The following is a 17,546-nucleotide window of genomic DNA, read 5'->3' as shown; positions in this document are numbered from 1 at the left end:
TTTTTAGTTAGTTTAAATCAGGATCTAAGCAAGGTTCACATATTTCATTTGGTTGATATGCCTCTTAGATTTCCTGTAATAATAATTAACCCTCCCCTCTTTCTCAAATTTTCTAAGCCATTTGTTTTTTGAAAAATGATCATTTGTCCAGCGGATTTCCCATCTGGATTAGCTGATTGCACCCTGTGGTATCAATATTTTCTGTATTTCACTGTGAACTAGAAGGTACAACTAGAGGTGTGTGCAGGTTCATGTACAAATTGTTAGCAAGACCCTGTATGGGCTTTATTTCATAGTGTATCACACAGGAGGCACAATAATATATCTGCCTGTCTTTTTGTGATCTTAAGGCTGATTGGTAGGTTCTGATGTTGTCACAGCTTGATCCAGCTAATGATTTTTATCAGCCAATGATAATCACTGTTTAGAAACTATCTCATTAGGTTTTGCTAAATGGTGCTATTGGTGATATTCCAAATATAAGATTCCTTTATCATGTATTAGCTGCAATTCTTCGTCATAGAACTTGATCTCTTTAACTATTTACTTACTCTTTGCACAGAAGAGGCAGGATAAATAAGTTCTCTTTACTGGTTTTTAGAATAATGAATTGGTGCCCTAGCAACTTCCAAAGGTGACACTTATTTTCAGTATCATTATAAACTCCTGTATCTTTAACATTTTGATATGTGTCAACTGATTGTGGTCATTATATCCTATCTTCAGCCTAGTGGGAATGACTCCAAGTTGGCTCCTGTGTACATATGACATGAGCCCATTAGTCTTTCATAGCTTCCTTGCTTTCTAATATGACAAGATGTCTAAGATCATCTTGTACACTTCTTTTTCCAGACCTGGGACCAGCTGTTTTTCAAAGAAGCCCTGGCTACTTTTAGTGGGAAACTGTAGAGCACTCCCTTTAAGTGTATCAAAAGATATGGCATGAGTTTTTAAAAGGTTGAAAAATCACTGCTTTTTTGTATATATACAAATCTGCATTCTTTTCAAAACCACAAAAGAGTCTGAATCATTATTTTCAGTTCATCTTTCATTTTTCCCCAAGCTTCTTGCACAGAGACATTACAGACAATATCAAAGTATACACTATAATCATCCTTCTCAAACTCTGATTCATTCACTCTTTCAACCGATATTTACTGAGCATCCCAGGAGGATGTAGAAAGGAATATAATCGCTGTTCTTACGGATCTCACAGTGCAGTGGAGGAGATTAATGTGTATGCGAATAAATATAATGTACAATGGTAGGTGTTTTAATAGAAATATGAATAAAGATTATGGGTGGAGGGCACCTGAGAAGGCTCCAATTAAGGATATGGTAAGTAACACAACACATTACTTTGAAAAGAAATAGCAATTTTAAACTTACAGATTTAATCGTCATATTATAAGAATTAAAAACTAGTGAAAATTTCAGTTAAAATAATTAAAGTGTCAACTATGCAATATTTTTACACTATTCTAAGTTATGATTTAATTACCAAATTTTAAAGATATGAATTACATCCACTGATAACATAGCTATCTTAGAGAATCCACAGCACAAGGAAATGATGTTAGTAGTTCCAAAAAGAGGGGGCTGAACAGTAAACAAAGTCAGGACGAGAACAGAGGATAGATATTTCTGTTCTCCTCCTAAGAACATGTATACAAAGTGGTAATGTGACATGATCCTTTAGCTACTAATTTTCAACATTCTGTATACTTTTTTTTTCATCTAGAAAAGTTCTGAACCAGTATATTACAGGGAGGATCTCTCCAAAAAAAGACAGCCTACCCAACTGAGAAAGGGAGAGTGGCTCCCAAAAGAAAGGCTGTCACCAAATAAGAGGTGTTTATACTACATTTAGAGGTAGCTTATTTGCCGTTACAGTTTAAAAGTAACTCTAAATTTGGGAAAACTTACACCTTAGTTGTATCCCCAGAGGAGCCCTCCCCATTCCTTGTTTGTCACATTTTTGTTATATCAGCTAAAAGGGACATTATTCGAATGATTAGCAACTCAATTTAAAGAGAGTTGGGTGTTGGGAAGCATGTCATACGGAGGTTTGTTTTTGTAAAACCAGATTAACACAGTGAAGGCTGACACTACTGGGTGCCCCAAAGAAATTCTAAATCATCTATTTTCTATTTTTTGGTAAAGCTGAAAACATGTTTACTTATGTTATTTTTTTAAAAGCTAGGTAATTCATTTACAAAGATCAAAACAATATTAAAAGATACACACTGAGAATGAGAAGTCTCACTCCCGTCTGGCCTGTTCCTCCTTGTTTTTAATCCTTCCAGTATTTCCTTATGCAAACAGGGGCAAACATACATACATGTGAATATTTATTTACAGATGTATTTACATACATCTATATATACTGCTCTACATTTTCTTTTAACTTAATATATCCTGAAGATCATACTGCAAGAGTTTCTCTCTCCTCCCTCCCTCCCCTCCCCCTCCATGTTCTGGACAGTTCTTTCAGTAGCAAATCTTATACAATCTTATTGAAGAACCTATAGTATTTTTGTATTTTTCAATGACTCACTGAACATGCTCAGTATAGTCTTATCAGAAAATGCTATTTGAAAAATTAGGAAGAGGTACCTAAGTTCTAGGGGAAGATACCTTCCCCTCACTATCTCTGCTCCTTCTCATACTTTCTTTAGCTTCTGACTCCATTTATATCACCCTTTTTTCCTCTTTCATTTCACTGCACATCCGATATCAACAAATATGGACTACTGATTCATTCACCAAATATTCATTATGGGCCTTCCACTATTATTACTGTTATTCGTATTGGTTGCTAACATTTATTGAGCACTCATTATGAATCAGGTATCCTACTAGTTGCTCTCCTGCATTATCACATTTAACTCTGTGAACTTTCTTTATTCCCATTTTACCCCTGAGGAAAATGAGGGTCAGAGAGGTTAATTCAATTGCTGCTAATAACTGTCAAATCTTGAACTCAAGTCTCTTTATCAGCAAAATATATGCTATTTGTTATTATTTCAATTTTAAAATTTATTTCCCCCTAGCTTTAACTGAGGTATGATTGATAAATAAAAATTGTATATATTTTGGTTGTACATGATTTTTTTTAAAGGTATACAATGTGATGATTTAATATACACATGCATTGTGCAATGGCTACTACAATGAACACATCCACCACTTCACATAGTCAACTCTTCTTTCCTTCCTTCCTCCATCCCTCCCCCCACCCCCCCACCCTGGCTTCTTTCTTTCTTTTTTGGTGGTAAGCATACTTAAGATCTGTTCTTTTAGCAAATTTCAAATATACAATACAGTATTATTCACTCAAAACATATGCTCTTAAACAATATACCACAGAAAGAGCCAGACATGTTTGGAGAATTCCAATCAGTTGAGGATGATTATAGCATAGGGTGTGAGGGAGGAAGGACTGGGTAAGAGATCATGCCGCAGAAGAAGGCAGGATTTTAGATCACAGACCTAGTATGTCCTAGTCAAGATATATAAACTTTGCTCTGAAGGGTATGGGGAACAACCATGAGGTTTTTAAACAGGTAAATATATGATAAAATCTGCATTTAAAAAGATATTTTTAGCAGAAATGAGGAGGATAGGAGAGACCAAAGCTGGGTTAGACTAAAGGTGGGTAGACCAATTAAATGTACAGATAAAAGATGATAGGGTGTGAACAAAATGTAGTCACTTGATATCAAGTACAGATATTGAGCCTTTAAAGTTTCACATAATTTCAAACTTTAAAAATCATTCATCAAGAATAAATATGTCTGAAACCAAATCACTTTTTTATATCTCCATTTTACCAAGCTGAAAAATAGTTCTTGATAGAAAGATTTCCAGTTTAATCAAAATGAGAAGGTACACTATCACTAAATATTTAGAATTATGGATTTCTAAAATTGTACATACTAAGAAAAATGTAAAAATTTATTAGATAGTGGTATTAATTGGAAAACTTACAGATTAAATTAAAAGATATAAAAAGAAACTTTTTTTCTTTAGAATTGGGACTTCAGGCATTGTCTAGTCAAATTTCCTCATTTTACAGATAAGAAAACTAAAGTACAAAAGAAGGCATATTACTTGTCAAATATGTTTAGGGTGCCCATTTAGGATTAGATCCCAAGTTTCCTGATTCCTTATTGAATGATTTTCTCACTTTCATATGAAGACCTGGAATTTTTAAAAGTTCTGGCAAAATGGGGAAAGGGGGGAGTGAAGCAAGCTCATAGTTAAGTGTGGACCATGTATCAAAGCTTTCTATTAATCCTCACATCTACTTTACAAAGTAGGTATTATCTATATGACAGATGGGGTACAGAGAGCCTAATAACTTGCCAAAGGCCACATGACTATCAGACACCAAAGCTCATCTCTATCATAGTACACTAATGCCAAAGAAGATAAAAGAGTTTTCTTTCAGTGTTTAAAAAAATACCAAGTTTGTATTAATAAATTCAGAAATCATTGAACACTGACCTGTAACATGCACCTGGATACAACAACTTCAGGTACTTCAGGGAATTTTTGTCGCAGGTCATGTAAAACCTGAAAATCAATTTGGTGGCTTCCTTGGGCCATTCGTATATTGCCTGATCAGGACTATTTGTACAGTAGGCAATTCTAGGCCTTAGTGGAAACAGTACTCATCTCTTCTGTCCAAGCATTTTCTGTGAAAGAAAGAAAAAAAACTTTAATGAGAACTGTTATAGAATGAATATTGTTGTGGATTTAAAATTTCAATACAAAAGGGTATGTGCTTTAGTACCTAACATTTAATATAAACTATAAAAATATTATTTAGTCCTATAATGCTTCCCATATAGTTATACTGTCTTTTCAGTTAACTACTGGTGGCAAGCTTTAAAATGTTCTAATTCCTATGTATTTGTATGCTTTATAATGGCTGTGCCCAAAGGCATTCAAATAAGAAACTGTCAAGGTTGTTTTAAAAGGGAAAAATGAGAAACTTCACTGATTTTTTTTCTTAATGATCAGAGGACAGCCTAAGGTAAGTAATCTTGTTTATTCTACTTAAAATTTTTAAAGTTTGGATCCTGAGAAAGTTTGGTCCTACAAATAGCTTTGCCTGCTCTGCCTAAAACTGATCTGTAAATCAAAACATTTGATATTTTGCCTTAATTTTCAGATATACTTAATCTTTAAATGTGTAATCAATTCATTCTCAGGGGCTTAGCAGCATTTTATTCCCTCTGTTTCTATAAAATCAGTATTTTAAAAATACTAATGCTTGGGCCCAACCCCAGAGGCTCTGATTTAATTGGCTGGGAGCAGCATGAGCCTATGGATATTTAAAAGCTCCCCAAGGGATTCTAACATATGGCCCAAGTTGAGAATTACCTAACTTATTTATATTCCTAATATTCCTAATGTAAACCGTGTTTAATCTTGAAAGCCTCTTTGGGATATAAATAGTATGAGGTATATTAAACCTAAATAACATATTAAAATATTTAAAATCATTCCATTTGCATAATAATTAAAATACATTTCATTTTAGTATAAATTTGACAATAAGATAATCTCCTTAAAACAAATTTCTTATCTGTAGTATTTCTCTTTTCCTTAAGCTTAATACAAGTCTGTAAACTCTATGAATATAGGAATTAGGTCTCTTTTGTCCATTACACATCTAGCGCTTTATAGACAGTTTTCAGCATAACAGTAGATATTAAAACACTTTTGAGTAAATTTAGTTATGATAGGACTCCCGAATCCTCAACACAATAAAAGCTCATTGAGATATCATGTTTGGTAAAGACTCTCAATCTTTTTATTATCATTTGGTTAATTTTTCCTTAATTCTTTTGTCTGTGTGACTTCAGCTTAGTTACATCTCATAGGTAAAAGCACTGCCAAACCAAGTTATTTGCATTACACATTTCTCAAATCTATTTCTAAAACACACACACACACAATTTTTAGCACTCAATGTAGTGTTTCTAGAAATGGGTTGCAGGAGAAAAGTAAAGTACTGGAAATCAGTAAAGATATTTAAACATAACAATAAGGGGCGATGAACAGGCTACAGTACTGCTCATCTTGAGAAAGCCTCCTTGACTTCACTCCAGCTATCAGCTCATTTATCTGCCCACTCCCTCTTTTGGGCTAAACTCCTTGAAAGGGTGGTTTATACTTTGTCTTCATTTCCTTCTTCTTAAATCTACCCCAGTCAGGTTTTCATAGTTTTTCTCCACTGAAACGACACTTATCAAAGGCTGTCCTGGATCTTCAGGTTGCCAAACTTAACAGTCACTCCTCAGGCCTCATCTCACCAGACCTCTCTGTAGCTTATGAACTAGTCAACCACTCCCTCATTCTTTAAACAATTTCTTCACTTGGCTTCTGAGATTTATACTCTTCTGGATTTCCTCCTACCCACTAGCAGCTCCTTCTCCGTTTTCTTTGTCAGATCCTCTTCCCTTTCGGAACATCTAAATGTTGGTGAGTTATGGAGTTCAGATCTAGGGTTTCTTTTCAATTACACCTACATTCCTCTTCAAGGTAATCTCATCCAAACACACTAAAGAGAGGCTTTGCAAATCTGTATGTCCAACTCCAAGGGAGCTCTCTTTCCCTTGAGTTCCAGACTAATATAACCAGCTGCCTGCCTCACATATCCCTTTGGATATCTAAAATTCACTTCAAACTTACTATGTCCAAAATTGAACTCTCAATTTTCCCCCATCCAAACCAAACCTTTCCCAGTCTCTTTCATCTCCGTATATTCAGGTGGTCCTTCTCACATGCCATATCTAATCCATTATAAAGTTTTGTTGGCTGTTATCTGCAAAAGAATATTCTGAATCTGACCACTTCTCCCCACCTCTATTACTGCTCTTGCCCAAGCCACCATCATAGTTCACCTATACTACTACTGTGAAGGTCTCCTAACTGGTCTCCTCCCTGCCTTAACTCTTTGCTCTACCCTCACCTCCCACTCTACTGAACAGAGTGATCTTTGTGAAAAGTAAATCAGAACAATCATTTCCCCCAGTGCAAGATCCTACACAAGGCCTCTGGCTAACTACTACCCCTGGGACTTTGTGTCCTCCCACCATCTTTATGCCCTCAGTTCCAAACTAAGTTCCCTCATACTGGTTACTTTCCAAAGAGAAGCCAATCTCATTCCTCCCTTAGGGCTTTTAGACTCATTGCTCCTTCTGCCTGGAACACTTTTCACTCAGATACTTGCATGGCTCTCTCTCCTACTTCATTAACATCTCTGATCAAATGTCACTTCCTCAGAGACTGCTTCCTTGACCAATCTCCCTTATCTAAAATAATGCCACACTTGTTTCCCTTCCCTCCCTATCACATCCTCATACCTTGCTTTTACTTCATAGCATTTATCAATATCTGACATACCTACCTACCCACCTGCCTATCCCTAAAGCGTTAGCTCCACAGAATTAAGAACTTTGAAGTTCACTGCTGTATCCTCAGGATCTAAGTCAAAGATGTAACATTTGTTGGATGAAATAAATGTTTTACTATATGGTTTCTTCATATTTTTTGCTTCTAAAATGCATTTCAAATAGTCTAGATTGGAAATTTGTGTATATAATTTGAGGGAGAGGCAAATAAATAAATTCTCAGTCTAATTCAGGACAACCTTTCTTATTTAAAAATGGATGAATTATGAAAATAAATTTCAACTTATTCTACTGTTAAAACACATACAGAAATTTCTAAAGTTCTTTGAAAAACTCTTATCACACTTGCCTGCTTTCTAATAAAGACTATCAAGTACACTAACAAGAAAATTGTTCAAACGTACAACTGTATTTTAGGGATTCCACTTCCTGTAATGCCTAAGTAGCTCCTACTGGACGAATTCTCTCATGAGCAACTTCTATAACTAGACAACGTATAAAGAGATTAAAGGCAGAAACAGCAAAGGTGGAGTGGTGGTGCTGGGGGTGGGGAGGTGAAGGAAGTCAGTATGTAGAAGAAGTGGACAGCACAGGGTGCTTTTCCATTTTTTTAATGGCTTTTAGCCAGAGAGCAGGCCTCAGTTGGTTTGCTCAGCTAAAACCCAAACAAGTAAATCTGTAGTCTTACTTAATGAACGAAAGGATAGGTCATGTTGTGGCATGACCACAACAGCTGAAAATCTAGCCAGCAAATCATAGAAAGGAGAGAAGCACCAAATTCTGTGTATAAATTCTGCACGTATCTCTGATCCCCAAACTACACATATGCGAGAGATTCCAAACAGCCAGGCTAAGGCTAAAATAACAGAACTGAGTTCAGCCAAGTTAACTGCCTACTGAAACAAACAAGTAAGGAAGCAAACCACCAGCCAAACATCAATACCCACTAGAGGAACACAATAGACTCCAGAGTCTCTACAATGTGTCATTCATAATGTCCAAGTTATAAACTAAAATTATTACACATAAGAAACAGGAAAAACTGACCCATTCTCAAGAGAAAGGCAACTAAGGGAGACCAAGCCCAAGATGACCCAGATGCTAGAATTAGCATATAAGGATTTTAAAGCAGCTATTTTAACTATGTTCAAGAATGTAAAGGCAAATATACTTGGATTTCTCAGCCAAAAAAAAAAAAAAAACCAAACTATTAAAAAATGCAAATTCAAGAAGTGAAAAATGTCTGAAATAAAAAAATTCACTGGCTAGATTTAACCACAGATCAGAAATGACAGAAGAGTCAGTGAACTTGAAGACAAAGCAATAGAAATCATTCTAACCTGAAGAGTGGAGGAAAAAAATAATGGTTGAGGTAGGGAGATGAGCAGACCCTCAGGGACCTGGGAGAAAGAATCAATAACTCTAATATAATATACCTGTAAGTGGAAATCCAGAAGAAAAGGGGAGAGAGAATGGGGTAGAAAAAAGTATTTAATGAAACAGTGGCTAAAAATTTCCCCAAGTTAGTAAATGATATAAATTTACACATCAAGAAGATCTTGACTGGCTCCCCGGCCATCTTGGAGGTTGCTCTTGGTTGGGCGCCATCCTGTACCTAAGGCAGGAAGGTGGTGGTCACAAAGAAGACAAAAAAGTTGACTAAGTCGATCAACTCGAGACTCCAGATCAACTCAAGATTCCACCTCCTTATGAAAAGTGGAGAGTACATGCTGGGGTACACATGCAGGCTCTGAAAATAAGACAAGGCAAAGTGAAACCTGTCATCCTCACCAACAACTGCTCAGATTGAGGAAATCTGAAAGAGTATTATGCCATGTTGGCCAAAACTGGTATCCATCTACACTGGTGATAATGTTGAACTGGACACAGCGTGTGGGAAATACCAAAGAATATGCACAATGGCTATCAATGATCCAGGTGATTCTGATATCATTAGAAGCATGCCAAAACAGATTGGTAAAAAGTAAATCATGCAAAATTTTTCTATAATAAAACTGGCCAGAGCCTGTTTAAAAAACAACAAACAAACAAAAAGATCTTGACGAAGAAGATCAACAAACCCTCAACAGGAAAAGCCAAAGAAAACCACACAGAGGCCTAACAGTCGAAGTGCTGAAAAGAAAAAGAAAATCTTGAAAGGAGCCAAAGAAATGAAATATAGGGAAACAACAATTCAAATGAATGCCAACTTCTCATCAAAAACAGTGGAGTCCAGAAGATAATGAAATGACAAAATTTAAGTGCTGAAAGGGAAAATAAACAATCAACCCAAATTCTGCATCCAGCAAAAGTAAACTTTAAGGACAAGGCAAGATAACTATTTTTAAATGTAGCCTTTGTGAGTGAGTGAATAAGTTTTACAACTAAACACATTACTGAAACAAACAGGTATTTATTTAATTACGAAAGGAAAACCAAGAAATACTTTACAACTTAATCTGGAAAATTATTTCTAATAATAAATAGAAATATATTTTCTATGGTTAAGATGCAAAATGACTGCTCTTCTGGGAAAATAAAGAAATCATACTTTATAGGTATGCTTCTAACAGTAGGTGCAAAATTTTGGCACCTAACCTGCCACCAGCTCAAATGATCTAGGAGGAATAATTTCTTAAGGATTCTAAATAGTAGCAGAGTGTACACAGTACTACAAAACCCAACCGTAAATATACTGGAAAGTTTTATAAAATGTGCCATGTTCTTTCCTTTCTTAGAGTATGTGAGCAATTTATTTCTGACCTCTCAATATTATGACAGTGCAGAGTACTAAGTATCAGTTAATGGCTCACTCAGACTTCATGTTATGATAATTATCAAGTCTTCATTTTCACTATTGTTTACCATGGTGAATTATTCCAGGACTGTAAGAGTATAACACAAATAACAGTTTAACTGTACTCACAAGAAGAGACCACAGTCTTCAGATTAAAAAACAACAATAAAGAAAAGCAACAGGACTTATAGTTCTGATCAAAATTTAAGCATTTATGAGGTAACTGGATATTTAAAATTGGACTATCATCACCATCGACAACCCACGAATTTAAGGAGTGCCTAGTATGCAGCAGATACCATGTTGGAGATACATGTGTTAGAGTCTATACCCTTGCTCTCCAGGCCACAGACATTCCTGGATTAAAGGCACATCAAAACCAGCTCATAATTTAGGTAACTATTTTAACTTGTCCACTATTTTATCTTCTGTCTGCCTCCTGTTACCAGATCTGCTGCCTGCTATCTCAGTCTACCTTGTTGCTGACACAGTAATCTTTTTCATCCCTTTCACATCATTCAAAAACAGACTGGAAGGGAGTACATGAGGAAAAACTATAGAGAGCAGCAGCAAGAAAAAGGTAGGGGGCTTCCCTTGTGGCGCAGTGTTTGCGAGTCCACCTGCCGATGCAGGGAATGCAGGTTCGTGCCCCGGTCCGGGAAGATCCCACATGCCGCAGAGAGGCTGGGCCCGTGAGCCATGGCCGCTGGGCCTGCACGTCCAGTGCCTGTGCTCCGCGAAGGGAGAGGCCACAATAGTGAGAGGCCCGCGTACCGCAAAAAAAAGGTAGGGGCCACATCGTGAAGTGCCTTTTGGGCCATTAAAATTTGGCTGTTGTAGCTTCAGGGTAACGGGAAGCCACTGAAAGATTTAAGCTCAGAGGCAGGAAAGGTGACATGATCAAGCAATCCTGTATGTATGAAGGATGGCTACAGTACAGAGAAAAGGGGCAAAAGAATATGTGAGAAGACCAGTTAGAAAAATGCTGTAGTCTAGCCATGCAATAGTTAATAGCTTGTAACTGCAGAGATAGCAATGGACAGTGAGTGGAAGGAAAATCTTCAGGAATATTTAGGATGTAAAATTTAATAGAACTTTGAGATGGATTAGATATTGGGATAAAGAAGGAGGTATAAAGGTTGCTTTCTTATTTGCTCAGATGGTGGTCCCATCTATAAACTAGGGAACAACAGAAAAGGTCCAAGAAAACCAAGGGGTAGATTCTAAGTTTAGTTTTGAACATACTGAGTCTAGGGTACCCTTAAAACCTCAGAACAGTGATATCACAGAAGGAGTTGGGATATATGGACCTGGAGCTCAGAGGAGAGCTCTAGGCTGCAGATAAACATTTGAGAGGCATCTATGGTGCTAGCACTAATTAAAATCTGAGCATAGATGAGACAATCCTACCATATAATTTAAGAACACTCAAAGAAAAATATTCTTGGTTATATTATGTATAAAACATTATACAGTCATTATTAATTTTTTCCCTAAAGGTCAACATTCCTTCCAGCCCAAACACTAAACATTATATACAAAAATTGATTTTAAAATATCTTAATTTTTTGTTCTGGAATTATTTTAAGGACATACCCTATAATGAAAAATTAAATAAAAATTTAAAGAAGAAAACATGTACATAGTTTTTTAAAAGCCAAATAGTACTACAAAGTTTATTGAGAAACCAGCAATTTCCCTGTCTCATGCCTCTCCACTTTTATCCTATTCCATATTCCATTGTCAACACTGAGCTTTTTCTCCACATTCCTACAAAGATGATTATAGGGCTATTTCTTGATTTTTCAATTTTATACATTTTCTATGGATTTCCTACTGTGGAAAATGAAGAGTTAGCTTTATAACTTAGTTCCCATCCCATAATATAACCATGCTTCTTCACTCCTATGTCCATCTGCCCAATACTTATTTCACAATTTTTTGCTTAAATCCATATTCAGTATTTATATTACTTTTTCCTGTAAATACTGTTAGCCTAGCCACTTAATCTATTATGAGGGGTGGATTATATCACCGAGGTCCTTCCCCTACTAGCATTTTGGGAAGAAAAGTGTGTGTGTTGTTAATGAAAAAACTGTAGAATATTAACCATATGTGACCAAAAGCTGGCTTTCCATCAAGTCCAAGAAAACAGCAAAGCTCTCACAATTCTAACCCCAGGAGAAATGGAGAGAAATGAGAGGGGAGGGGATAGGGGTAAACATTACTATTCTACTTATAGATTTAGATGAGATGTATTACTTTTAAACAAACCTTGATAAGAGATTAAAAAACAAGCAAAACCCCCAAACTATGATGATACAGATATGTAAAAGATTAAAGTTGACTGCTCCTGACCAGGAGGTACCATACAAAATAAATGATGGAGCAAAGCAAAATTCCCAGAGATCCAACTTTTTTAAAAAAAGGAGTGGACTTCCCTGGTGGTGCAGTGGTTAAGAATCCATCTGCCAATGCAGGAGATATGGGTTCGATCCCTGGTCCAGGAAGATCCCACATGCCACGGAGCAACTAAGCCTGTGCGCCACAACTACTGAGCCTGTGCTCTAGAACCTGCGAGCCACAGCTACTGAGCCCGCATGCCACAACCACTGAAACCCGTGTGCCTAGAGCCTGTGCTCTGCAACAAGAGAAGCCACCGCAGTGAGAAGCCCGTGCACCACAACAAAGAGTAGCCCCCGCTCACCACAACTAGAGAAAACCCGCGTGCAGCAAAAAAGACCCAATGCAGCCATAAATTAATTAATTAATTAATTAAAAATAAAAATAAAAAAGGAGTAACTGGTAATGTATCTTATATAAACTACTTAGATTTACGTAATTTAAACTTGACAAAGTGTTGGCCTTTATTATTAAGGTCTTATTAAAAAAAGAAATCAATGAATAAATTAAATGTAACTCTCAGATAAGCTTAAAACTTTCCTAAGAAATAGAATTTCAAGAAACAATACTCTATTTTAACCATCTGTTTCTAAAATTTTCTAGAGAAAGAAAATGTTAATAGTTAAAAACAGAAATAACACTGCTAAATATTTCACCCTCAATTTCTACATTAGTGGGCATTGTTTCATGTAATAAGATGAGACAATTAAATGGCTGGTTAAGTATAAATTCTAGGATTCTATAATTTGTGCTCATTTATTTATGAAATTTAATCTGTCACTTACTTGCAGTGTCTTCTTGGGCAAATCATTAAACTCCTCTGTCTCAGTTTCTTCACCTACAAAATGGCGATGACAGAGTAGCTACCTCACATGATTTTGAGAATTAAATGAGTAATACACGTAAGATAGTAAAAAGGAACACAGAGCAAGCAAACAAATAAATAAAATAGCTTATGTAAATGGTAGCCATTAACACTATCATTTCTTCCTTGTAAAATGAAGGAAACTCCAAGAATTTACAGGATTAGTGATAACACAGTGAAAATTAATGGTATTACACTTGCCTGGCCTGTAGCAAAAACTACAGACACTAGTAGTAATAATTATTTATTCTAAATATCATGAATTTCCACAAAGTACAATGGAACAAAACCTTAGCAAACACAGCTGCAGGCCACTCTGGCTGCAGAATATTGAAGGAGTTGACTGAGCCTTTGAGCTTCCTTTCCCATGTATATGGGACAAATAATTTTGTCCCATAATTATTTGGGTAACTCAGATAAAGCTACCTGAAAACCAAATATTAGGTTGCATATAAGTGCCAGATAAGTGATATAAACTGTGCTATAGGTGTTTAAAGGGCTCTCTGGGCTGAGGGAGGGTATGGGAGGGTCTTGAATCATGGGTACTTAAATAAGAAGATTAAAGTATGAAGCAAGGCAACCAAATAATGGGCAGGTTCTGGAGACAATGAGTCAGTCACCTGTCTGGCTAAAAGAAGGAGGGACAGGAGGAAAGGGAATTATGAAGGAGTTTGGGGTGGTATCTACAAGAGAAGACGAGAAAGGCCAATGAAGGCTGCAAGTGTACAGTGGCCTTTATTATAGAAGATCTTGAGTTAACACTAACGGTTTGGTATTATTATGTAAACTGGTATACATATTTTATCTTTGCCCAGTTTGTACATGGTTGAGTTCTGCTGGAACAAATTTAATTATTATAAAAAATATAGTTCATGTTGAAATATCACAGAAAAATAGGATGAAATATATAAAACTAAAATTCACTTCTCAACTGCATTAGGATTCTCCTTTAGCTTACAGACAAGAAGGAGGTCTTTCCACTTTAACCATATATACCATCCTAAAATTTAACTCTGATTTCCATAGTGACTTCCAGAGATGATACTTTTTTCTATAAACAATGGAATCTTGAGTTGGATAGAACCCTAGGAAATTGTCTTGTAAAAGTATATATATTTAAGAGGTTAGAGAAAAGCCTTGCTGCCGAGTAGACTCTTTTTACCAGACTTCCTCTTCCATTCATCTATCCAATTTTACCTCTTAAAACTAACCCTTGACAACAAACTTTTTACACAAGTAATATTAGTTTCAAAGTGGAGAGACTACCTTGTTCACTGCTGCTGTATCCTAAATACTTCGAAAGTGTAATAAGGCAAGTAGTAGACGATCAAAAAATACTGTTGCAATAAATCTCTAAATACAGATCAGAATACATCTAGATTAAAAACTACTATAAAAAATGGTAGCTATCCCTCCAAACTAAAGAGTTTGCCTTACCCTCGGCTATGTCAGTGCTGCTGTAATACTTGCTTTGAAACTGTAAATTTGTTTCAATGCAATTGATATGTTAGGGAACAACTTGAACACTAAATGAATTTTGCTGTGATTTCATCTGCCAGAAACACTAGGTGAATGCAGAAAACCATACTCAGCTGAAACAAGCTGCATGTGAATACACAAAATGTGAATGTGAACACACCTCAAACATCTGCCAGCTACCTCAGCTCACTGAATCTTCGTGGAATCCACAACTTGTGTTCAACTTCCCTTGTGATTTCAGAAAACCCTTCTTCAACCACTTCACAATAACAAGCTTCCACAACTATGTGGAAACTTCTTTTACAAGGCAAACTTCAGGAGGGTTTAAAAGCAAAGTACAATATTTATTTGTATAAATATTGTACAAGTATTTACATATTACATATTTCTTAGCCACTTAACATGTGTAAAACTATACTATCATGTTTTTTAAGGTTCCTGTCTTTCTAAATGTTCACTGATGACGTTTTGAGTGTTGTACCCCAATTCCATGTTTCCCATAAGTCTTGGAGGGTTTTGTTTTTTTAGTTTTTGACTGTAATATTTTCCATAGTATGGTGTTTTTTAGGAACACATATGTCAAATTTTAACAGAACTGTTGTACTGCAAAGCCCCTGACCTCAACAACAGTTACTCAATTCCCCAGGATGTCTAATTGGAAGGTAGAATGTTTCAACTTACATATTCAGTTGTCAATATGATGTTAACAGTTTCTTATTACTAATTTTAACTTGTGTCTCTCTGCGGACTGGCTGACAGGATCAGACTGTGCAGTGAGTTAGCTATAACTTTTTTAAAGTTAGAGCAAGTTTTGAAACTTTCTGCCCTCAATGAAGATTTCAGAATTAAACTTAAAAAAAAAGGTATTACCTCCCTAATTATATACACTATTTTAAATACCTTTTTCATTATTGGTGTAGTATGTAAGTATCTCATCAAATGGCAAGTAGGTAATAGTTGATGCACTTCACATCTGATTAACTTTAAAAGAAGTTACAAATGTCATTAATTGAATATGAAAAATCTCAAAATTAACTTTAACAGCAAATTTTTAGAACTGTATTTCTTGGAGCATGATATTACATCGTTATTAAGGCAAAGCAAACTCGCTACCCCCCAAATTCTATAATATCAAATTATTTTCCTAAGATTTAAAATGTAAGAATTATAGCTATGGCAATTAAAAATCTAAAATTCAAATACTATCATCATTTACAATTAAAAACAGGATAAGTATAATTCACCTGTAGCATAAACTTTAGCGTAAAACAGCTGTAATACTGAATCATTTTACATAGATATTTGCAAAAATAAAATAACAGAAACACACCAAGTTAGTCACCTAAATGCTACTTACTTTAAGTTACCTATCATGTTCAGATTTAGTATTAGTTAAAAGTTTAAAGGGAACAAAGGATTATGTTACCAGAAAATGTATTTCTCAACTTTATAGGCCTACAGTAATTTATTTTCTAAAGAAAAACAGTAAATATTAATAACGGAAGTAACATAATGATCCATATTACCTCCTCTTAAAAAAAAAACTTCCCAATTTTCTCATTTGATACACTGCCTCAAGTTCATTGAATGTTGACCATTTCTTATGGTTAAAAGGCTTACCAGTTATAAGTTCCTCTAAAAGGAATGTGCAAGTCAGCCACACTTGGCAATTTATGTATTGTGGTTTTGTGGTGAGTGTTACCATTTTCTAAGGATCAAGAAAAGTGCAATAAATCTAAGGCAGAATGGTTATAATCCATCAAAACATATTATATAACTAACTACCTTGTGTGTATTTTCCAATTCATACCCCATTATTATCTTTCAATACATTAGGGCTTTAAGATGGAAACAAAGTTACTTCTGAGTGTGCCCCTTTTAATGTAATTTTTGGATAATGCATCCTGTATGCAAATATCTTTAAAAGAAAACATGATATAAATATGTGATATGATAATAAGCTCCTATTTATGGGTAAAAGGTAAAAAAAGAGGAGAAAAGGAAATGAAAGCACTTGAAAGAACCAGTTTACATCTTACATCAACCATTAACATTTGGAATGAACTAACAGTCTCAGTGACACGTGAAAATTATAATAATTTGGTTAAAATATTAATCTAGAATGGCATTTTAAGATGAAGATTCAGACAAAGTTATAAGAAGTTTCACCAACTGATCTCCATGCAGTTTCAACCCCTTCCTTGACCCCTGTTTTTTCTGTTCATCTCATCTAACTTTGCCAATCTTCTTTCTACTGTCATGGCCCTTAGCTGACTTCTCCCCAGTGTAGACTGCTGGCCAGATGCTAGGTATGTGTGTGTGTTATGGCACTGAGTACAATGATTAACTTCATGAGTTAGACATAGTATAAATGGACAGTTATTCTCGATCTCCAAAACCTTTAATAACAAAAAGTTAAATCAGTAATTTAAAAATCATATACATGCACTTGACTGGTAATTGACAACTGTGGTGAATCATGAGACTGCTAAGCCTGCTAATGGAGAAAATACATAAAGATCTATGTGCAAAGGAAAACATTTAAAAGAAAGATTTCATTACCATAACAGTATTG

The 17,546-nt window shown here is 35.5% G+C and overlaps 1 protein-coding gene and 1 pseudogene across 6 annotated transcripts in view; one reads left to right on the top strand and one right to left on the bottom strand.

Moving 5' to 3' along the window:
- The window catches only part of TAB2 (TGF-beta activated kinase 1 (MAP3K7) binding protein 2), an 85,766-nt gene that overhangs the window by 32,564 nt on the left and 35,656 nt on the right, over positions 1-17,546 (bottom strand). For 4 of the 6 annotated variants that reach the window (XM_067010994.1, XM_059083461.2, XM_067010997.1 and 1 more), the window contains one exon: positions 4,510-4,700. The exons of 1 other annotated variant lie outside the window; for it this stretch is intronic. In XM_067010994.1, the coding sequence (XP_066867095.1) occupies positions 4,510-4,611 (102 nt within the window). In that variant the 5' untranslated portion in view covers positions 4,612-4,700. Of the gene's footprint in view, positions 1-4,509; positions 4,701-13,412; positions 13,466-17,546 lie in introns of all 6 variants that reach the window. One more of the 6 variants, XM_067010995.1, reaches the window with a different exon arrangement.
- On the top strand, positions 5,799-9,415 carry LOC131767829 (large ribosomal subunit protein eL30 pseudogene; annotated as a pseudogene).

Source organism: Kogia breviceps, chromosome 13 (genome assembly GCF_026419965.1).
Source record: "Kogia breviceps isolate mKogBre1 chromosome 13, mKogBre1 haplotype 1, whole genome shotgun sequence".
In the NCBI taxonomy this organism is placed as follows: Eukaryota; Metazoa; Chordata; class Mammalia; order Artiodactyla; family Physeteridae; genus Kogia; species Kogia breviceps.
This window is presented reverse-complemented; position numbering and strand designations above follow the sequence as displayed.